The sequence below is a fragment of the Halichoeres trimaculatus genome, unplaced genomic scaffold, assembly GCF_033239565.1.
Source record: "Halichoeres trimaculatus isolate MK-OKI-2021-1 unplaced genomic scaffold, fHalTri1.1 fHalTri1_scaffold_8, whole genome shotgun sequence".
Classification (NCBI taxonomy): Eukaryota; Metazoa; Chordata; class Actinopteri; order Labriformes; family Labridae; genus Halichoeres; species Halichoeres trimaculatus.
In genome coordinates, this window is record NW_027437186.1 from 3,730,391 (window position 1) to 3,754,122 (window position 23,732).

The window sequence follows — 23,732 nt, forward strand, 5'->3', positions numbered from 1 at the left end:
TGCTACAGAAAACATTGCACAACCGTGGCTGTATTTGCATGAAACGGTCTTTTACGTTGGAGTGAAAGATTCTTCATACCAGATGAAATGCAGAGTCAGTGAAACAGCACTGTGCAAGCTTTGGTTGAAGAAGTTCAAGCCTCTTTCTCCTGTGCCTGGATATTGTTCCTTCACTGTAAGGAAGCCACAGTAAATTTCAAAATCAAAATCCTAACTGCTTACTTTTCAAAAAAATACTTTTACTTATACTTTTAATACTTAAAGGGGACATATCATGCTTGTTTCTCCTTTTCACTATGCCAGACTAGGATGCCTGTAAAGCATTTCTGCCCTCAGTACAAGTCATTGTGTTCCTTCATTGCCCCACAATAGCGTTCTCAATATCCTCAGTTTAGGCCATTCTGAAGATCTCGTTGAAACGCTCCGTTTGGAGAATGACCTCCTGTAACCTCGCAACGTCACAGCCTTTTGTGCTCTGATTGGTCAGTTCTATCAGAGGGGTGGAGGGGGTAGAGCCAGGGGGCGGTTTTTGCAGCATGGCAGTATTTACAAAATCGCCATATTGGATGGGGCAGAACGGGCGAGTTTGCTGTTTGCCAAAACTTCAGCGTAAGGCATTGGTAGCACTAATAAAATGGAAGAGTGCAGGATACGTCCTTCTGTATTTGACCCCGAGTCAGACCCGGACGGTTCTGCAGCTCAGGAGGAAGAAAATCCACCTGGACACAGATCATCTCAGGACGCTTCAGTGTGGTGAGTCAAACCGGTACTGTAACATGTATAGTTTATACGTTTATACTCGGCTCTTGGTGGGTGTATCCCTCAGTGGCGGTTGTGTGACTAACTGACATCACAGAGGAGGAGCTGCTTTATCAGATTAGTCCAATAAAAAGAAAGGATCCTTGTGTCGTCATGACGTTCGAAATCTCACGGCAAAATGACAATGACCTATTTTCAGAGGCATCAAATCTCGTTCTAGGATATCAGAAAAAATAAAATATCTCAGATTTTGAAAATCCAGGGGGTGTAAGGTCTTGTTTTCAAATTTATTATATTATGTAAGTATTAAATCAGGCATCAGCATGTCGCCTTTAAGTACATTTTATATCAGGAATCTACTTTTGATACATAAGTACAAAGAATAAATAAAAATCAGGTACTTCAAGACTTTTACTCAAGTAATATTCCAAAAGATGACTTTTAACTTCTACCAAAGTAGTTTCATTGTAACACACTTGTACTTTTACTCAAGTACTGCTTTCAAGTAATTTATACAAGACTGCAGACTCTGGGTAAACAGCACACAGTTTGTCTGAACGATGTAGGTAAAATGAGCACTGTGCAAAGGAGTCGTTTTTACATAAACACTTTATTAGCTTATACGTACATCTCTGGTTATAATAATCAGTTATATAATACCAAGAAGTCAAAAATAATAACTGTAGTTATATATTTATAAAACTAAGCAGATATACTACTCTTGACTCTGAAAAACATAATATGTCTTTGATAATATATTCCACTTCCTGTCTTGGTTAATCTGTCACCATAGCTAGAAAAACAAACTCACAGGGTGAAGAGGTTATACAGGATGGATTCAGGTTTAATGTACATGTCTGAATATTACTGTGAGCCACTGTGTGTGCATCAAGTCCAGCGTCATCATTTCCACACATGCAGGTATCCAGTTTAATGAGGACAGCACTCCTCCATCCATTCAGGTGCAAACGCTTTGATTTGAGAGAGAAAGTAAACATTCAGGCTGAAATCACCTCGCATATTTAGCTAAGGACAATCATCTCTGGAGATGTCATTAGTACTGATGCTGATCCTGCTGAAACTAAGCTTGGCTGTCACTTCACCGTGCCAGCTGCAGCAGATCTCTAATGGATGCTTTTAAACTTATTCTCAACTCCACTTTCTGCTTTGAGAAGTCACTGACTCATTTCCTCTCACTTTCTGACCTTGAAGTTGGTCTGCTGGAGCTTTCAGTGAACTGATTCTCTTCAAAAGCAAAGGAAAAAAAAACGAGTTTGGGAGGTGTGTGTGTGTGTGTGTGTGTGTGTGTGTGTGTGTGTGTGTGTGTGTGTGTGTGTGTGTGTGTGTGTGTGTGTGTGGGAGCACTTAATCATTAAACCCAAGGAGCCTCCAATGAAAAAAAAAAAAACACCCACATTAAGAGAAGGTTCTGCTATGAATTCAAAGCACACTCATCTGAAAATGTTCAGGCTGATTTTTCACAGCGAAGCGGAAAGAAGCTGAAGCTGAGGAACTGTTGTGGCCACTAATGCTCCAGGAATCGTTCATCATTTGTCCCTCTATCTGCTCGATGTCAATGTCTGATTCACAATCTGTCCCCCATTTGAAAAAAACACACTGTAAAAAAAAATAGTAATTTTACAAGAAACGTTCTGTCATTTTAAACAGATTTTTCCTGTTTTCTTTTTACTTCACAAAATGCTAGTATTTTTGAAGATATTTTCAGTAATTTTACACTGTAAAAAAAACAGTAAGTAACTCTACATCTTTTAAATATTTTTTTCTGTTTTTCAAAAATAGGATACAAAACTGTAAAATAACAGGAATTATCTGTGAACAACCTGGATGTTCGCTTTTTTTAAGTATGTGCTAGTAATGACATATGATGTTTAATTCTTATTTTTAATGGAAAAAATACTGTTTTATCTTTTCTGCTCTCTTTAAACAAAGTCAAATTGATGTAAAATGAAAATAATTATCTGTAACTTTATTTGTAGCTCATGTTATCAGGATTTTTGTCCATAATAATAATTTAATGATTCTAACTGGAATTTGCAGGTAAATCTTAGCATACACAGCTCCCCTCACTCATGGTTGCAATAATGGTTAGGCTTTAAAAATGAAATGTTTGATCAATGACAGATTTTAAAACCTTAAAATACTCTAAACAGAACACACTGCACTTCTCCAGGAAACACTTTCCTCTTATGTCTCTCTGGTCACTTTGTCCTCCATCAGTTTGAGTCCTAATTTCCTTTTTTCCTGTTATTTCACACCAAATGCTTTTTTTTGTAAAGGCATTTTGTAACCGTGAGTGAGGAGAGAACATCATGGATATGAGACCCTGCTATACATTAAGGTGTGCAGGGGGCAAAGCATGTCTGTGCTCCACTGTGTAGACAGACTGTCTATACTCCACGGCATGGCTGGCTGTCTGTGCTCCGCGACGCGGACCATGTATCCAGTGGTTTTTATATTGGGTTTTGTGTGAATAAATGAGATGTGTTGATGGGCTTTGCTATGTTGGACAATTTTAAAAAACAGCGTTAAAAAGATTACACAGCTGGTCCATGCAGTGTTGCACAGGCAGCCCGTTCCCCCAGTGGAATACCTTAATGTACAGAAGGGTCTTATATCCACTGTGCTCCCTCCTCACTCACGGTTACAAAACGGCATCACAACAAAAAGTATTTTGCTGTAAAATAATGGTATTTTTCTGCAGAACTCTTTGTAGTGTCACTACATTAAAGGTGTCTGACCGTAATAATTTGGGGAAAAAATATGTTGAATAACGGTATTTTTCTGCAGAACTCTTGATGAAAATTTCTGTAAATGTAATGTATTTGTACTTTATTTGAATTCAAATATTTTACAATAATTTAGAGGTTTCTGTTTGGCAGCTCTAGCTGCCAGTCATTTACCCTTTTTTTTTCTTTCAGTGTAATTCTCTAAAATTACATATTAATACTTTAAATTTACAGACATTTATCTTAAGTTATATGTACAGAGTTTGTTTTTTACATGAAAAATGTGTTATTCTACGTGGGCAAAATAGTATTCTAACAGGATTTACTGTAGAATGATTTGATGATTTGATTGAATGAATTTCCTAAAATAATGGTAATTTATTTCATTAAATTACAGTGATAAACCTGAAAGGAATCTGATTTGAATGTGTTTATACATTATTTTAGTTTATTCAACAATAAAATACTGTGTTTTAATTAATTTTGACTGTAAAATCTAGTCGTGTATTTCTAGTTATTTCAAGCAGTTTTATATTACAGTGTTTGACTGTAATTTAACAGTACTCATCTGGAAACTTTGCTGCCAGTGCTTTTACATTTTTTTTGTTTTAACCCTTTTTATTTTACAGCACACGTCATGTGATTTAGGAACGAAGGCTATTTCAGCTGAGGGACTTTTTCTCCACTTCCTGTCAGAGTCCAACATTTTTCCTGGAGTTTTTCAGCCCGGTACTAATGTTTGTCCTCAAATTCAAATAAACAACAGGAAGTGAGCTGTCTTTCCTGTTAGAGCCCAGTTAAAGAAAACACTGTATGACTTAATGGCTTTTGTTTTCAGCCTTGAAGCACTCACATTGAGAGAGACTAAAAATAGCATTGCTAGATATCCACGGTGCAGCCCACAGTTTCATCTTCTCTCTTGCTCTCTGTTTGTGTCTTCTGGCATCTGCAGCCTCATATCATCTTAACATGCTGTGATGAGAAAACATGTCGTCTGTGACTGGATACCTGGGAGTGTAGAAAAAGACACTCACACACACACACTCACACACACATGGCACCATATATATGACCGAACGCTGACACAAGGTTAAGATTACTAGAACACTGTCAGTATAGGAACAGACCTTTCCACCAAATCTGAACGAGGAGCTTTTCTTCTCCTCTAAACAGGAACATATTTAAATTCCTTCAACACGTTTTTGTCTGTGACGCTTCAAATCACAGCACCCTGCGTATGAGCCTGATAAGTAACTGCACGGCAGCTCCTGCATACCACAACTGGAACCTGTTAGCCCCTCCGTTAGCTTATTTTGATCTGAAGGTAAATGCTTGCTGTGCTGGTAACTCCTGATTCCCACAAGATTCCAGTTTCCAAACAAACACTACGTTTAAAGAGTGTGAACAATTCTTCATTACAACTTGTGACTCATTCCAAAAAAATACTGACATGGTTGTTAATTCATTGTTCATTTTTAAAACAAGATTTTGTGTGAAAAATTATTTAACAACTCTGAGTCTGCAGCTTAAATAGGGGTTCTGTGTTTTGTTTTGTTTTGTTTTGTTTTGTTTTGTTTTGTTTTGTTTTTTTTGTTTTTTTTTCAGTCTCTATCCCGTCCCTCTGGTGCCCCTCCAGTGTCTTTAAATGATTTACGGCTCAAAAAAAAATCCCTTTTTTTCTCTCTGGTGTTTTAGAAAACCCTTATTTCCCTCTGATTGGCCAGACCTCTGGCTTGTAAGGGCAGAGATATTGGTAGACCTTGGTGTTTGAGGCTCACCCCTTCAACATGTCATGAACCAGTTAGGGGTTCATTATGTGATAACCTAACCCTTTAATCAAATCTCAGACAGATTCAGGGATTTCTACAACATATGAATACGTGGATGTTTAAAAATCTGCACACGCTCAGTCTGAACATCCAGCATTGTTACTTCATATCCATGGTAAAAATATTGGAAACCAGAATCCCCCCATTTTTTCTGCACCTGTATGCATAACTGTGGTAGCTTCAATTCAGGGTAAATAATTTCATAATGCTGTTGTTTTAAGCACAAAGCCAGGTATTTCAGACCATGTGTTAACACTAACAGCCTTAATCACAACTGATGATTTATTTTCTGTCAATTAGGGATGGAACGGTTCATAAAAATCCAGGGGTTGGATCTTATCACGGTTTTCGGTTCAGTCCGGTGTACATTGTTGTTTTTAAAAGCCCAGAATACCAAATATCCAATAAACCACTGTTTATTTTTTTTATCATGTACAGTCATGTAAAGCCTGAAAGAATGAGGCGGTTTGCCATTTGAAACATTATTAAAGCTGGATGAGACTCAACTACAGACTATCTACCGAAAGGACAATGTGGCTCTTCCTTTTACCATTGTAGGGTTCTAAAGCCAAAATACCCCCGTCACAGGCGCCACCATTGGCAGCCAGAGTCTGTGCAGCAGAGGCTATGAGGGACTCAAAGGGAATCTGAGTGGAGCCAGGTAACAAAATTAATAACATATATTTTTTTGAGAATCGAAATACTTCTTGGCTCTCCTTCCCGACATATCCCCGAAAAAAATAAACACAATATTGGCAGCTGTCAATAATCGTCAAACGAGATGCAAAGCCTTGTTTTTAAACTCTAATAACTAATGAAAAAAAAACTTTTTTCAGAAAACAAGAGGACTTTATTACAAGGCAGCCCAATGATATCTTCAAATCACTTCAATAATTGGATGTGAGAAACATTTCTAGGAGGTGTGTTCATATTCTAAAGTTTGACCACAGCCCATCTGGAATGACTAGGGAGAAGGATTTTTTGACTTACACTGCAGCCAGCCACCGGGGAGGGTGGTTTTTGTGGCGACTTCACTTCGAGCCTAGCAAGATAACGTCCATTGCTTTAACAGTCTATGGCACTCCTTTGTAAAATGAATAAAGAAAGAAAAATAACGTGAAACGGAACGACACACACACACTTTGAACTGGGTCAGGTCAACATAACAGTTGGATATTTTACATTACCGTTCCATCCCTACTGTCTTTAGACTAAACTAGAGAATTTTTAGCAAGGGGTTAAATTAAGAGAAGCATTGACATCAGATTAAATCCCACACTGCCAGTAGCTAAAAAGCTTCCCTTGTGTTGAGACCAGAAGCCAGATCGATGACTGAAGATGGTTTGTTTTCAGCCACAAGCCTTAAATTCAGCAGTTTTAGACTGTGATGTGTCGGCCTGCCTGCTTGTCTGACCTCTGTTGGTTTCCTGTCCATGTTGTTATCGTATCTGTTAACGTGAAGAGCTCAGTGTTACCACAACTGCTCGATGATACCTAAATCTGACAAGTTGTAATGAAACAGAACTATCCGTTCAGCCAATCTTTGTTGGTAACTGCTTTTGTGCTTTTAATCCAGGCCTGCAGTGTTTTTGTAAAAGTGGTTATCATCCTCCTGTGTTGGGTGTTCACTTTTCAAACCATCACAGGTGAGCGTGAGAAGCTACACTTCCATGTACGGTTTCATTCATTCATCAGAAAAAAAAACGTCTCTGTCTTTCCAAAGAGGTAGGACTATTTTGTTGGCAACACAACGCTTCTCAGCTGTCTCTTTATTTTCTCTTCTTCATTTTGGCGATGCAGAGCTGAGCCTCTGCCTGTCCCAACACTGACATTCAGTCTCTCCTGGTGGTCCACAGGTAATGCATAGCAGCAGCAGCAGCAGCAGACAGGGCAGAGGGAGAGTTCAAGTGTTTCCAATGTTTGCCTCTTTGTTGCCTTTGTTCACTCATCACTGCTTGGTTTACAATTCCGTCTCATTTATGTGTTCAGTTCTGCATCAGCCCACTCATGTCTCTAGCCGTCCATCCTGCTCATAACACTCCTGTTTCCTCTCCGGGGTTTGTGTTGTCAAAGCAGCATCTGATCAAGAGGCATGTCATGGTCAGGAGGCATCAAAGCTGAAAGACAAGAAAGAAACAGTGCCATTACTGCACATGGAATAATCTGTGTGTGTGTGTGTGTGTGTGTGTGTGTGTGTGTGTGTGTGTGTGTGTGTGTGTGTGTGTGTGTGTGTGTCAGCAGAATGCAGAGATCCGTCCTCTCCAGGTAAAGATGGAGGCTGATTTATTCCACCATTAGGAGCTGCTTCATCATTAAATATTAACCCAGCGCCATCACTCAGCCTGCAGCCAGTGCATTAAAGCAGGGGTCAGAGCAGGCTGACCTTTCAGACCCACACACACATACATCACACACACACACACACACACACACACACACACACACACACACACACACACACACACACACACACACACACCCACAAATTTGACATTTTCTATAATGCTAGCACCAAAAATTACTTCCTGGTTGGGGCCACAGTCACACTGAGAACATAAAGCTCATATCCTCAGGGCTTTCTGGGAACCTGGGTTGTTTCGTCTGGCTGGCCTGAGGTGACCCAACACCCCATGATTGCACTTTTTCAGGTTTTCCAATAATTCGCCAGCTGACACATTTCAAGGCTATATATATTAAAACATGCTTTAAGGAGCAATTGAAAACACTATAGGTTCATATACCTTAGACTGCTCTCAGAAATACAGTCGTAGCTGCAGATTTAACAATAAAGCAGTGGTTGAACAGTACAGAAACAAGTGTCAGACAAAAAGAAAAAAAAATACAAAAAGCTGTTTCAAAGCAGAAATTAATGTTTTTACAGCCTGGTTCAGAAAATGTTTCCTGTCTGGATTGTTAATTTCACTTTATATACAGAGGCAGAAAGAGTACTAAAATTTTGTACTCAAGTACAAGTACTGTTAGATTGCTTAAATTGTACTCAATTACAAGTCAAAGTACTGGTGTTAAAATCATAAATAAAGTAAAATCTACTCAATGTATTAATTACTGTTTAAACAAGGGATGTTTTACTGCAATGTCAATAGTAAGCACTCAAATTGATTTGTCAAGATGTTCCTTTCAGAGTGCTGTCACAGTACAGCTCACACAAAAGTAAACTATCACACATTATGTTCAAACATTACTCCATCACATGACTATTTAGCCTAAAATGAAAAAGTGGTACTTCTGCTTAAACTTTACAGTTAAACTGCTGTAACGAGTCAAAAGCGTCAACAAATTTTGGATGATTGCAAAAAAATCTGTTTCTGTAACATTCTAAATTCTGTAATCTGTATAGGTATAGATATATATATAAAAAAAGAAAAAAGTCTTAACCATGTAAAAGCACATACACACACAAACAGTGTTTCCGCTTGAAAAAAAGGTTGCTAGTGTTACAGAGATTTCTGCAACCAGTCATAATTTGTGACCCCATGGCCATTTGCACGATGCTCCAATTGCATGTGTTAAGCGTTTGGCAGCAGCATTGACTTTGTAAACTATTCAAGATACGAATATCTAAAGATGGATTGACTGACTGTTTCATTGGTACAGAGAGTGAAACATCAATTTTCACATGTAACTTATTCCAACACACAGGCCTAATAACAGCTCATTAAACGTCTCAGAAACCAATAGTAAGCTCTCAGGATAACTTTTCCCCCTCTGTGCATGAAACATTCCTCCAGGTACAACCACAGGCACTTGTCCAGTATCAGCTCAAGAATCAACTCCAGTATCGTCACTGGTGTGGTCACCATCGGACAGCCTCATTGGCTACAATATGCAGAGGGAGGTTTTGAATATTGGTTCCAATGGTGGGAATACTCAGTGGTGACTTGTGGTTTTAAAAGTAATGAAGTAGATTATAGTATATATATATAGAATAGAATAGAATAGAGAATAGAAAATACTTTATTTATCCCCGAGGGGAAATATATATATATATATATATATATATATATATATATATATATATATATATATATATATATATATATATATATATATATATATATATATATATATATTGTTCTCATCACATTTATTTCCAAAGTTGCAATTCAAACAAAATTTCTACCAGACATTGGTATTAACTCAAATAATACAACGATCCAAAGCACACGGCAAAGTTGACTCTCAAATGAATTCAAAAAAAGAAACTCAATCTGTTAGATGGCCTTGTCAATCACCTGACTTAAATTCAGTTGAACATTTGTGGAAAGAGCTAAAGAAAAGGGTTCATCAGAGGGCACCAAAGAATATTCCAGATTTAAAGACAATCTGTGCAGAGGAATGAGCCAAAATCACACCTGAGCAGTGTGGGCCAATAGTTCAAACTAAGAAGAAGCTTCTGGAAGCTGTCAATGCAAACAAAGGCTTCTCCACTAAGTATTAGATGAGTCCCAGTTAGCGCGTTCAATACTTTATTCCTGTGTTATGGTACTTAATTCCACATAATCATTATTTATGGACCTGAATGTTGTGATTTCTTGCCGTGTGCTTTGGATCGTTGTATTATTTGAGTTAATACCAATGTCTGGTAGAAATTTTGTTTGAATTGCATCTTTGGAAATAAATGTAATGAGAAAAAAGTTGACCTGTGTGCGTGTGTGTGTGTGTGTGTGTGTGTGTGTGTGTGTGTGTGTGTGTGTGTGTGTGTGTGTGTGTGTGTAACTCACCTGTCCCAAAGCTTCACACTTCTGCAGGAGTTGGTGCAGCAGCCAGCAGATATCAGAGCTGCAGAGACAAAGAGGAACAATTCATCATCAGACCTGTGGCAGCACTCATTGTAAAATCCATCTGTGACTTTGTGTGTGCAGCTGGTTGCTTAATCTTCACAGCCAATTTGATGCAATATATTCCAAACACACATTCTTGGTGAGAGGAGTACTGCTCACTCTGATCTGCTTCACTGACTCAACTACACAAGACCTCCTCGTCCTGTCAATCCACTTCAGGTTCTGTCTTAGATGGGCAGCCACTGGCAGCACTTCCTGTTACCCATCATCCTCTCACGTCCATACTTTCTGTGACAGTTACTATAAATACGTCAGAGTGTCTGAATCTGCTCTTGTTTCAGAATGTTTAATGCATTCAGGTTGGAGATGAGCATGGATGGGAATAATGAGTTAAAAATGAACCACCAGCTGAAAATGCTTCTCTGCTACGCTGACGGGGAAAAGAGAAGGCTGGTTTATAATCCTCCTGGAGCTGTGACCCTTTCAGTATCACAGCCGCACGTTATCAGAACCATGTGGCAGTTTGTAGGAAAAGAGCCAACCACACCAGATATTGTCACTTCATGGAACACACATAATTACACTGGGGTCTGAAGTCCTGGTGATTTCTGCTGTTTCACTGCCAGCAGATGTTTGTTCGTAGCCAGGAGGAGATACAGATGTCAGCTCAGTTTGAAGCAGGGAGACAGTTTTTCATTATCTGTCAGACAAACAGAGATTTCCATAACTGTGTCTATGCCAAAGGAGGATCTTACTGGATATATTCAGACTCGACAGAGAGGCTGACGCTGTTTCTCTGCAGGAGTCAGATTTAAATATGCATGTATAGATAAATGTGAATTACCATGTGTTTACAGTGTTCAACTAGGTGTGACCCCAAACAAGCGTGAACCGCTGCTGAAATGAAGTCCATGTTTGACTTCATATTTTTAATTAAAATGTTGGTTTGGAGCCGAGGTTTTGACCAAGTCAGGATGGGTATTGATAAGATTTTGTTGATATCAATGCCCTTATTGATTCTGCTTATTTATCTGAGTCTTTATTGATTCCTCCTTTGAATTTTCTCTGAACAAAAACAAGCTTTACAGGTTTTCTGTGTCAACAACAATTCATTGAGTTTATAAGTAAATAAATAAAAAAAATGGTTACTGGATCTAGATATTTCTGTATGTAAATCATTATTGTGAAACAACAAGCCCCCTCCGACAGAGCAAGAAGCCGGCTGGCAGAAAATGTAACAAACAAAACAGTCATCCTCCTTGTAACACACAGTGGTAGCTTTTTCAATTAGACCGGCGCGATCAAAACCATGAATTAGCACGAAGCAGGTCTGGTGTTGCCACTGCCAGCTGATCAGAGCAGAGCCGACTGTGGGCGAGGCTTTACCTTTCTCGACATGTCTTCACCAGCTCAGTTTACAATGCTAAAGATGTGTGGCTAACTTATGCTAAAATCTATTGACAGAGCCGACCCGTTCCGACCAGCAGCGTTCAGTCATTAGCCAGTACAGGCACAGACTAACCAGAGTTATTCAGCTGACATCTCCCACTGTGGTAAGCAAAGTCATTACCTGTTGCAGCGAACAGCTGTTTACCAGCTGATACATGAAGCGCAGCCTCAGTTCCCCCTGTGATGCACACAACACACAGCCAAACTCCGTCTAAGATTTCTGTGGTTTTTGAGGAAGCACTCACCAGAGCAGGTAGGCACCTGTATCCACCCTGGAGCGGGGTTTGGCAACAGTGGGAGTAGTAGTATCCACTGTTAAAGCTAATTAGTTTGTGTTTAGCCCTATGTGTAACTGTTGCGGCGCGTCCGTCCTGCTCAGCTGGTTCGTGTGCATGTTAATTACTCAGCTGTGTCGAATCAAGCAGGAGGAAAGGAGACGGTAAATGTGAGCAGGTCAGATCAGTTCGGGTTTCTCATCAAGCTATCTACTGAGCTGTGTGTGTACCAAAATCCAAGAGCTGAATGAACAGTCGGTAAGATTACACTTATTTCTTTTGTGGATACAGCAAGGCACTTGTTGTGGTGGTGAGGCGCGGTGGCATGGGGGAGAAATGTTTGTGATTGTGTTGGATCCATGGCCGCCTGAGAAAATTAGAGAAAGGTTGCTGTAACAGCTTCCTGGTTTCAGTCTTCTCTGGCTCCATGATGCTGCGGTAGCTGAGCAGCTAGCTAACGTGAGAGGGGTAGTGGGGAAGGACGAGGTGGGACCATGGACATGACGGTGCGAAGCGAGGGAGACGGATTGGATGGACTCACTAACCAATCCAAACCACGGATAGTTGGTTTGGCCAACTAGTATGCAGCTATGCAGCAGATGTACTGAATGGATTTTTTTCGTTCTTTTTGGTCTTTATATTGTGTAGATTGGACCATAGGACCATTACAGCCCTATAAACAGTATTAGTAAGATGTACAAAGCTTCCAAATCTTAGACCATAGCTTTAAAGGGACTGCTTTTACATGGTTACTTCTCCCTTCTGGGGTTGCAGGGGGCCGGGCGCTGTCCCCACTGTCATTGGAAATAAGGTGAAGTGCATCCTAAACAGGTCTCCAGCCTATCACAAGCTAATGTGTAGAGACGACCATTAACACACACAGGTGATTCAGTGACCAGTCAACCTGATGAGTGTGTTTTTGGATCCTGGGAGTAAGCTGGAGCTGAACCCACACGTGCAAGGAGTATTTTTGTGCATTATGAGCAAGAAATCCGAGCAAGGGCGCTGTTTAAAAAGTGAACTTTTGTTGTGTTTCAGTGCACACACGAACAACCAGCTGCTGTTACACCAGTTCATGTGGCTGAAACCCCAGGCCCCCTGCACACGCCACGCTGTGCAACTCCAAGTGAGCATGTGGCGGAGCAGCTGGAGAGGAAGAGAAGCTGACCAATGACTGAGGTCATTTATCAAGCCTCTCACACAGATTAACCACTCGTGTGTGTGTGTGTGTGTGTGTGTGTGTGTGTGTGTGTGTGTGTGTGTGTGTGTGTGTGAGAGAGAGAGAGAGAGAGAGAGAAAGGGACAGAGAGGCTGTGAAGGTGCAGGATATTGTGATGAAAGAAAACATGAATTAACCTTTTCACTCCACCTCTGGTACAACCCTACAATCACTCTGCCCTCGCTCTCACGCTGACCTGTTTAACACATCTTGTGTTGTCTCAGTGGTCCAGGCTGTCAAAGCCACACACACACACACACACACATACAGAAGCACAGGCCTCTGGGTTCTTTCACAGCTGTGTGCTCAGCCTCGCTTCAGTGCACCTCGCTGTGTTTGTCAGAGTGATGGACGGAGGAAGGAAGAGACAGCAGAGTGTGTCAGGAAGAAAGAGGGAGAAGGTTACTTTACGTGCATGTGCGTGTGTGTGTGTGTGTGTGTGTGTGTGCATGTGTGTGTGTGTGTGTGTTACAGCATCTTGTCCTGAAAACCCTTTTTTTTCTCAGATAAAACAAACCAAAGAGAAAAGACGGGGAGGATCTCTTTGAACAAGAGAACAGGCCTTCTGTCCATCATCAAAGTAAAGATACACACACACACACACTCACACACACACACACACCTATTCACACACACCCAAAACTCACATGGACATAAAAGGTGGTGGAGGGACAGAGCTGCAGCTTTCCTGAATTTAAACAAAGTCTAATTATTTCTGTGGTGCATGATCATAACCACGCACACACGCGCGCACACAAACACACACTCAGGCTGAATACATTGCATCTATTTAAATACATAACGAGGGATGGGGATCCAAACCTGGGTTGCTAGGACCAGGTTCTAATTTTTTATAAAACCCAGGGATCAATAACGTTTGATAGCTCTATAGGTGTTATGCACAGGAAAGCATGACGTGTATCCGATTAAAATGATTTTTTACGCGATGATGTGTGATCATACATAAGTGACCTTTCAAAGACGGGATGACAGCTCTTTCAGCCATGTCCTCACCACTGCTGTGAGGTGTGGCAGAGATGTAACATGTTGAATGGACTGAAAATGAATCTCTTGAGTGAGACTATTACATTTGTTTGTGTGTTTAGTGATGAAAGTTGAAATTTTGCTTAAAAAACAAAGTTTTATTGTTGCATCCCAACCGCTAGCGAATCAATTCAGGTCCCCCCTATATGTTAGCATAGCACTAGGTTTTTAAAGTGGAGCTGCTAATGTAACAAAACAATATAAAACCTCATCTAGATGTCTAACATGTTGAATGTACGAAGCAGGAATCTCTTGTCAGAGAGTTCTGTATCAGGGGGATCTCTTCTTGCCCCGTTTTTACCTGATGCTCTAATAAAAGTACAAACACATGAAGTGACAGGAACATGATTAAACCTTTTTTAAACTATGATTGACCTGAAGCTCTTAACTTCAAACACATAAACATGTCTCCTAGCTCAGGCTAGCTAGTGTTAGCAAATTACCTTCAAAGCTCTAAAGAAATAAAAACACATTTTAAAGCCTTTATACGATTTGCAACATGGTGTTGTACTAGATACCTGGACGACTCTCCGTTTATCACTGACTGACACTTTAAGTAATTCCAGCTAACACCTTATTTATTTAGTCCCTGCCTTCTTAACACCGTCTAATGTGACTTTATCTGCTTCTTTTGGTAACCTGTAAAGCCCAAGCAACTTCACGCCATTGGGGAAGTGATCTGTACATAGAGCTTATTGAGTCTTACGCCCCCTGTAAAATATTGTTGTGCTTTGAGTAAACTCAGTCATTTAAACTAAACTGTGCACAATCATTTGTTCAAAAAAGTTTTAATTTAAGAAATTTGAATCATAGGCAAACTGGTAGCTACAGCATGAAGGAAACACCAACTTGCTTTTGTCATGAGCTTGGCTGAACGAGCAAAGAAGTCCAGTGTTTAACTGCATTTTTCCTGATCAAAAGAGGAGAAAAATGCAGTTTCTGTGGCAAAATCTTCTTGCAAAGGGAGAAACACAACCTCAATGGCCAAGCACATCAGCAACATTCATCATATTAGATGTGTAGTCCCTTCGACAATCTTCAGAGTGAGGCAAGACTCCCAGTGCCCCCTTTCAACAGTTGGAACGCTCTCCTCACAGACCCACGGTATGTCCACAAAATTGTTAACCAGGTCCCGTTTGTTGAAAAGGGAAATCCATTGTTAGAATCCAGAAACAGGTGATAAAAGTTTTTGGGTATTAAACTACACGAGGCAATGCAGCGTATTATGGTGATGTGTTTTAATGTTCTGTCAGAAAATAGAGATTTCGTTGAAGTTGATCAATCTCTGCCTTTTGCCATTGTACAGTTCTAAAGTCAAAGTACCCCTGTCTGAGACACTGCCAGAGTCTGTGCAGTAGGGAATCAGTGTGAAGCTGGGTGACAAATTACATTTTTTTCTTTTTCTTTTTTTTTTTTTTTGTCCAAAGTCTTAGCTAGTCTTAGCTCTCCTTCCTGACGTATCTTAAAGTTACTGATAAAAACATCGTAAGAACAGCAGCTGTCAACCACTCTCAAACATGGTATAAAATCCATGTCTAATAACTAATTAAAAAACAAACATTTCTGAAAAAAAGAGAACTTGAACACAACATAGCCAAATATTGTCTTCATATCACCACAGCATACAGATGTGAGGAACATTTCTAAGAGGTGTATCTATCTTTTTAAGTTTGACCACAGCCCATTTAGAATGAATAAGGAGACACTTTTCAAATTGTTAATGCATCTAAACAAACAAAAAACACCATTAAACGGCACAAAAAGAAGCTTGTTCCTGTTCCAGCTAGGGGCTAAAATTTCAGAGGAGTTTAATTTGATGACGAACAATGTTATGGTTTCTCTTGTTCACTGATTACACAAATTAACCTTTTCCCATTTTCTTTACATGTCAAGTTCAGCTTTGTCAGCTACAATCTTCACTTTAGCTAATTGACTATCAAAACAAAACACTCTTATTTGAAAGTGTCACCAATACAATAAAGGATTGAAACTAGTAGATCTCTGGAGAATGGATCGTTTTTCAATGATTTGCAGTCACCAGGGGGAGCAGTTTTTGTGGCAACCTCACTTGTTAAACTTCCTGGCTCCAAGCTTCTTGTCACATCTTTGCCAAAAGTTGTTTTAACGGACTATTTAAACTAAATAGGAAAAAATCAAATCATTTACAACTTGACTAAAGGTGAAAGAATGTTTATAAATACCTATGTGGGAAATTGAAAAACATAAAAACAAAGAATATTCTATTTCATAAAAAATATGTCACCTTAAGTTTTTATGCTAAAAAAAAACATTCAGAGGCACCCAGTGGTTTGTTGAATTACAGGCTAAAATATAATATATAATATTATTAAAAATATATTTAATTTATTATGTAAATTGTTTATTATATAATATCAGGGAGAAAAGGTGTTTACTAAGGCTGGACAGGTTTTTTTTGTTGTTGTTTGTTTGTTTTTTACCTTCAAATCCAGAAACTGTGAATGTTGAGTCTTAAAAGCAAAGCCAGTAGGTTTTTTTTCTGATAAGTAACAGAAAAGTATTGATAGTGGTATTGATAAGCACTCTGATCATTAACAGTAAAAATCAATGCTCCCCATAAATGAATGAATGAATGAATGAATGAATGAATGAATGAATGAATGAATGAATGAATGAATTTATTTCGAACATGCAAAAAAAAAAAAGAAACAAAACAGAAATAGGTCGTCACCATAAACAAACACATGCATACTAAACTTAAAAGAAAAACGAAGACTGCAGCAACAACCTGCATGTGTTACATAACTACATGCTCGAAAAGGAGTAGGAAGAAGTTAAACTTATTTAATCCTACCCCTATTATCCACACCTCCTACGGTGATATCCTAACTTTTACATATTTATACTTTTCATACACATTCACATAACATATCCCTTATATGATACTTAATTTCTGTATATGTTTTATTTGTTTGTTTGTTTAATTTTCAATTGGCTCTGTCATTACCGCCCTGGGTCAAACTGCTGTTCTTCATCCTGATATTTATTCAAAAGGTGTGTTTTAAATATTCTCTTAAATATGCCTATAGTTTTACTTTTCTTTAATTCATCTCTCAAACTGTTCCATAATTTAACCCCATCCCTACACAAAACACATAAACCCTGCTCAGAGCAGACACCTGGACACTTGTATTTTTAATTTCTTCCATACCAGGGTGTTAAATGTGTGTATGTGGAGTGTGTGCATGTGTGTGTTCCAAACTGTGAGTGCCATTTAAATGCAAAATGTTCCTGTGTTGTTGGTAATAATAGAAAAAAAGGCTTCAAAGCGGACTGGAGATGAAATGCTGGGGAAGCAGCTGTTGGCCTAGTTAGCAGGCCTGTCCTTAACACAAGCAGGACCTCTGATCACACACACACACACATACACACTCACACACACACACATTTACACATCCTCAAATTACACAAGCTCACACAATAACACGCAGCCTTCACTTGGCCACGCCCACACAAGCTGCCAGCTTCCATCGAACTTTGCCTCAGACCTCTCCTGACCTCCCCGGCTGTGTCACAGGATGCTCTGTGTGTGTGTGTTTAAAACATGTGACTGTGTGTGTGTGAGGATGGGTGCATTGGTGGATCTGGATCCATGCGTGTGTGCGTGAGTGTCCCTGATATGCTGCACTGTAGCATCCCATAATCCACCAGGCCCTTGGGTCAAACTTAATGACTTTCCTGCCAAATATTCCAAGGCTCTTCCACCTCGCTGACCCACTTCCTCATGAAGAGGCTCCACATCACACGTCATATAAAATAAACCTGCTGCAGGCCACGGCTTTATGTTACTCTCAGCCAACACTGCGAGGTGATGGGCTGTGAAAGAAAAAAGTCCTGTGTAGTTTCCAGAGAGGATGAAGGGTCCTTTTCTGGGCCAAATAAGACAGCAGAGAATTCACCTCCAGATAAAATGAATATTACAAAAAGAAAAGGTTCTGCACGAATGGCTTATTTCCCAACACCCACACACTGCATGGTTCCATTATTTTAGTCTTATGTGTTCATAATTAGAGGCGTGGCTTATTTTACATGAGATGAGGCTAACCTCAGTTCCTCTATAAAGCTGAGCTGATGTGCTAGGAATAAGCCAGATGCGTCTCCGGTCCGGCTCCGCTCTGACTGCGTACATCAACTCACACCGGCTGCGTGTTCAGTCCTGCACATGGCTAGAAGACAGCTGGAGTCATAAGACTGAAGAGTTCCTGCACTTCCCACTCCACTGATAAGCCTCTCTTCATTCATGTTGGGCTGTAAAACCTCAAACCTGTTGAGTTCTGGGGCCTGTACTACGAAGCTGGATTAAGTCATCCAGGATAACTCTGTGACAACTCGCTGAACTTCACCGGATCCCCGTCATCCAGATCTGCTGTACTATGAAGCTCGTTGTCAGCTAGATAAGTGAATCCAGCTGGGATCTGTGTGCACACACATAAAATGGGCGTGGTTAGCGGCCCCGGAGCATTTTCCACAATGGAGAAGAGAGCAGCCTACTTTACAGCGGAGGAGCAGCAAATAATTCTGCAAAAGTACGAGGAGCACCGCAGTATTATCCAGGCCAGGAGCAACACGACTGTGGCCGCGAGAAGCCACAGGGATTGCTGGCAAAAAAATCGCCAACTCTGTGAATGCGTAAATTCCCAAAATGCTGATATTAATAGACCTATCTCATCATGTGACGACACGGGCAGTCAGATCCTTATTCATTCATGTTGTCAGTCAGTGTGTGTGTGTGATCAGCATCATATCCGACCTCATAATTAGAAAGAGTCCACTTTCCTACAAATCCCAAGGAAAACGCTCATTATAGGCAGTTTGTTTTGCAGATGCAATAGCAGTGGGGAAAAAGGACGTGGGAGCAAATAAAAGATAAATATAAAAACATCCTTCAAAGTGCTCAGTATGAAAGATTCCATTTACACACATTTCTACTTTTCCCTGACAATGTCTCAGTTATGATGATCAGTAAGATATTGTTGTTCACAGCCCATAAGAAAAAATGTTGGGCCAAAAAGACAGGGGGTGGTCCTGCGCCGGAGGACTTCACTCCGGCTGAGCAAATTGGTGACTGAGCGGTCTTTTGTGGCCGCCAGAGAGAACCGATTGGTCAGCAGGCAATCTGTCACACTCCGTGAGCTCTTATCCTGGAACTTAACCTGCTCTGGACCAGGTTTGGCGTTCAGCATCAGTTACTGGGGCAACGTGTCGGGATAAAAAGAGATCCACATTCGTAGTGCGGAAAACCCAAAACTTATCCTGGAAGTTATCTCTCTAAGAGCTAATCCAGCTTCATAGTACAGGCCCCAGGTCTGACTCCACTCATAATGTCTGTTTGTTGTTGTTGTACCATCTGGTTTTGTCATGGTCTTTCTTTTTAAAAGTCACAGACAAGAAGTTTCCGTGCATGACTTCCTGTCCCCCTCCATCTTCCCTGCAGCTCCTGCATCAAGCTAAAATAGGATGGTTGCATATCTGGTGCGACCTTCCGGAGCAGGGCCGCAGCCGGACCACAACAAAGCAGATCCAGTGTAAACTGCCACTTTGGCTTGAATGGAAACCTATCTGATCTGTTGCTGTGACAGAGCGGAGACGCATCCGTTGTATTTGGTTGTTATTCCTCTCTCCTACAGCATCCATGACAATTACATGCAAATAGCTTATTTTGGAAATGAGGGGATGGCGTCATTTAGTGACATTTGGCGGCATCTGAGACAGCCAATAGCAACTCTCCTTACTAAGGAGCTGTCATGTTGAAACTAGCAATGTCTCACTCAGCTTTAATGATGTTTCAAATAACAAATAGCCTCATTCTTTCAGGTTTAACATGACTATACATTAGAGATGAGCGATACTGGGAATTTTGGTGTCAACCTGATATCAAGTAAATACAGGGCCAGTATTGCAGATACTGATACCAATACTGATACCGATACTGATACTTTTTAAAATTTAAGGTTGATGTTTCATTAAAACTGCTGACCTTAAGTTGTTTTTGTGATTTTTCTTTTGGTTATGTTGTAAAAATCTGGAACAAAATTTGGGCAAAGTTAAAAGGTGACTACAAAATATTTTAGTGTCATGATAAACATTCATGCTCAGAAACAATACAACAGTAAAAGAAAAAAAAAAAAATCCCCAAAACTTTTTGTGTTGAATTCTTTTCTTTAAAAAAAGTGCAAAAAAAAAAATCATTTCATTTCATTTTTTTTTAAGTCTAGCTTTGAAGACTTCAAAACAAAAAATAAAAAATAAAAAAATAAAGGAAATGTCTCCTGTTATCAAACTTATTTTTTTTTAATAGTCAAGTATAAAGAATTATCACACCAGAACAAGTATTGTATAAAAAATAAAAAAACTTATTTTTTTGGAGTCTTCTTGCTTGTTTCCCTAGTGCCACTGAGCCAAGTGACATGACAAGGACACAGCCAGGTCGCCACTTTTATAAAACCGCAGCAGTCAATGCATGCAGGAGAAAAAAAACAAGAGTATCAATCTTTTTACACCGGTATCATTTGATATCGATACCAACGTTAGTATCGATATTATCGATATTTGGATCGATCTGGCCACCTCTACTATACATGACAGAACTGAATAAAACTTTTAACGGTGGATCATTAGGATATAGGTATTCCGGGGTGTTAAAAACAACAACAATGTACACTGAACCAAAAACCATTAACCACAACACCATGATGAGATCCAAAACTGGAGATTGTTTTTGAACCATTTCATCCCTAGGACTCACTGGTTCCCACTTTGACTGGTTGAAGGAATGCACTTCCTGGAGTCTCCTCTGACTGTTTCATTCTGAATTATCTGCAGTGAATCTGAACATGAAGCTTTCTGTGTCGAGGACCTCTTTGAATAAGAGAAACAACGTGTGAGGCTGTGACACACATCAGCATCAAAGAGAGGATTTCATACTAACAGGCTGAACGGCTCCAAACCAAACATCACTCCTCCATAAACCTTCACACAAAGTTGCTGACATGTGCATTATGGGATATTTGATGCTGGAGGTGGAGGGGGTGTATCAGCTGGTCCGCAGAGATGCTACACATCAATTCCCCTCTCCTCCTCTTTTTATTTATCTGTCTCTCTGCGTATAAACTGCTCCTGACAAACAGCTTCCCCCTCCTTCTGTTCACCCTGTGCGCTGGAAGCTGCAAATCGGCCTGTTTGGATTGAGTTACACTGAGGTAAATAAGGTCCAGTGGAGCATAAACTACTGTACACCACACAATTACACACAAACACAAAGTCTTACACTGAGCCGGAAATTAGAGTGTCATCACCAGAGTGTGTGCACCTCTCTGTTTCTGTGCACTGATGCTTGTTCTGTGTGAAGCTGGTTGTCCTGAGGTAATGTTTTCTTCCATTAGCAACAAACAACTGTGTTTCTACAGGACGTCCATAGACTCAAGCATACGTATGTATGTATGCACTGTGAGCGGAACGGATTAGAGGCTAAGGAACAATCAGGTGAAGAATAAAAACAGTAATCAGCAGAGTTTTATACAGTTTACCAATAAGGTGGGCTTCACCTGAACACGTCTCCAGCCTCTCACAGGGCAAACACTTAGGAACAGACAGAGGACACGGACACACACAGTGGGATCGGTACAAATTAGGTACACACTCAGGTTTTAAGTGTTACAGGTGAAAAACAAATTTTGTCACACAGCATTTCAAGTTTATACACACTTGAGGAATAAATATGTAAAATTGAAAAACTATGAGATTTTATTTTTGAACAAATTTATATTTATTACCACATAAACACACAAAAGTACTGAAAATTGTTACCCTTGAGTACCGATACCAAGTGACAGGTACCAGGCTTGGTACCGTATCATTTTAAATGTGAAAGGTACACATCCCTACAATAGACTGTAATAAAAAATGGACGTCATCTTGCTTGGCTTGAAGTGAGGTCGCCACAAAAACTGCTCCCCCTGGTGGTTGGCTGCAGTACAGGTAAAAAATCAGGCTTTCCAGTCATTCCAGATGGACTGTGGTCAAACTTTAAAAAATTAATACACCTCGTAGAAATGTTTCTCATGTCCGATTGTTGTAGTGATTTGAAGAAATTATTTGGCTGCCTTGTATTGAAGTCCTCTTTCTTCTGAAAAGTTTCGTTTTCATTAGTTATAAGAAAAAAGAGGTTTTACGTCACATTTAATGATGATTGATAGCTGCCGTTCTCGTAAATTTTTGGGGGGGACTGTAAAATATGTCAGGAGGCAGAGTCAAGAAGTGATTAGACTCTCGAAAGTAAAAATATATATTATTTTTGTCACCCAGCTCCACTCAGATTCTCCCAGATTCCCTCATCGTCTCTACTTGGCAGACTCTGGCTGCAAACTGCTAAAATGGCTGTGCCTGTGACAGGGGAACTTAGGCTTCAAAACCATACAATGGTAAATGGCGGAGCCACGTTGTCCACTCTATATACAGTCTATGATCCCTACACACACACACTCACACCTACACCCACACCTACTGGACATTTAAAGTGACCAACAAACCTGATGAGAATGTTTGGCCTGTGGGAGGAAGTCAGAGTACTTGGAGGGAACCACTTCCTTCGCAGATAGAACATGTGATCTCAGCACAGAGAGGCCCCTGCCTGGCTGGGGAGTCGAACCAGGAAACTTTCTCCTGTGAGGCTACAGCACTAACATCTGCATCACTGTGCAGCCTGTCTACTAATGAGTACTAAAACATATGAAACAAGCTTAGGAGTGACAGAATGAAAGAAACATCAGAGTGTGAGCACACTGACGCTCTTCCTGACTGAACTTTTGCTGCTTCCTACTCATTAGCTGACCAGGGGCGTGTCAGCTTTTCTTTTCTATCCAATCACATCATCACAGCTTCATTCATAAGCCAATCACAGAGCTGTCAAAGTTCAAATGCTGTCTCCTCTGCTTGTCAGCTGTCTGTCAGACTCACATCACCATCCTCCTCCTCCTCCTTCCCGTGTACCTCCAGTCTTCATCGCTTGGTTTCCTGCTCTTCTCATCTCTTGGTGCTTTTCTCAAGACTCTCACTACCACCAGTGTTTAGACTCAATCGGGGGATATTCATAATTCATCACCTCATTGTTCCTCCTACACTCATTACTGTAAACGCCTGATGGGGTCTAACCGCTGAAACTGTTCATCTTGCATTTATTACAATAAATCTATTTATAATTCCAACTGCTGTATAAAAGTCTTTGCACACTGGGTCTGTTTTTCCTGAATGCATTGTTTGGATCTGTAATCTGAAAAAAAATTGTCACCCACTGACACCTTGCACACTGAATCTGATGCATTTATTTTCCAATTGGGAAATTTGCGGAACATGAAAAATGGTTTCATCAAGTAATTGATTGTAAGCAGTGGTGTGCACATGCACACACACGCACAGACACAGGAAAAGAGAGAAACTGTTTGATTCAACTATGGAGACGGGGGACCATCTTAGATTTTAGACACCTCTTCACAGAGTCCTGTACTGTCTGACGTGAGATGATTCTGCAGTTTCCTAGCAACAACAAAAAGACACTTTCAGGCCTGGCACAC

General features: G+C 40.1%; 1 protein-coding gene across 2 annotated transcripts in view; it reads right to left on the reverse strand.

Moving 5' to 3' along the window:
- Positions 1-5,048: 5,048 nt before the first annotated feature.
- Positions 5,049-23,732, reverse strand: part of LOC141794908 (uncharacterized) — a 70,309-nt gene continuing 51,625 nt past the window's right edge. For both annotated transcript variants that reach the window (XR_012598568.1, XM_074675534.1), the window contains exons 3-4: positions 10,078-10,135; positions 5,049-7,452 (exon numbers count right to left, since the gene is read on the reverse strand). Coding sequence is in view for 1 of the 2 variants with exons in the window: in XM_074675534.1 (XP_074531635.1) it covers positions 7,437-7,452; positions 10,078-10,135 (74 nt within the window). In the remaining variant the exon portion in view is untranslated. The remainder of the gene's footprint in view (positions 7,453-10,077; positions 10,136-23,732) is intronic.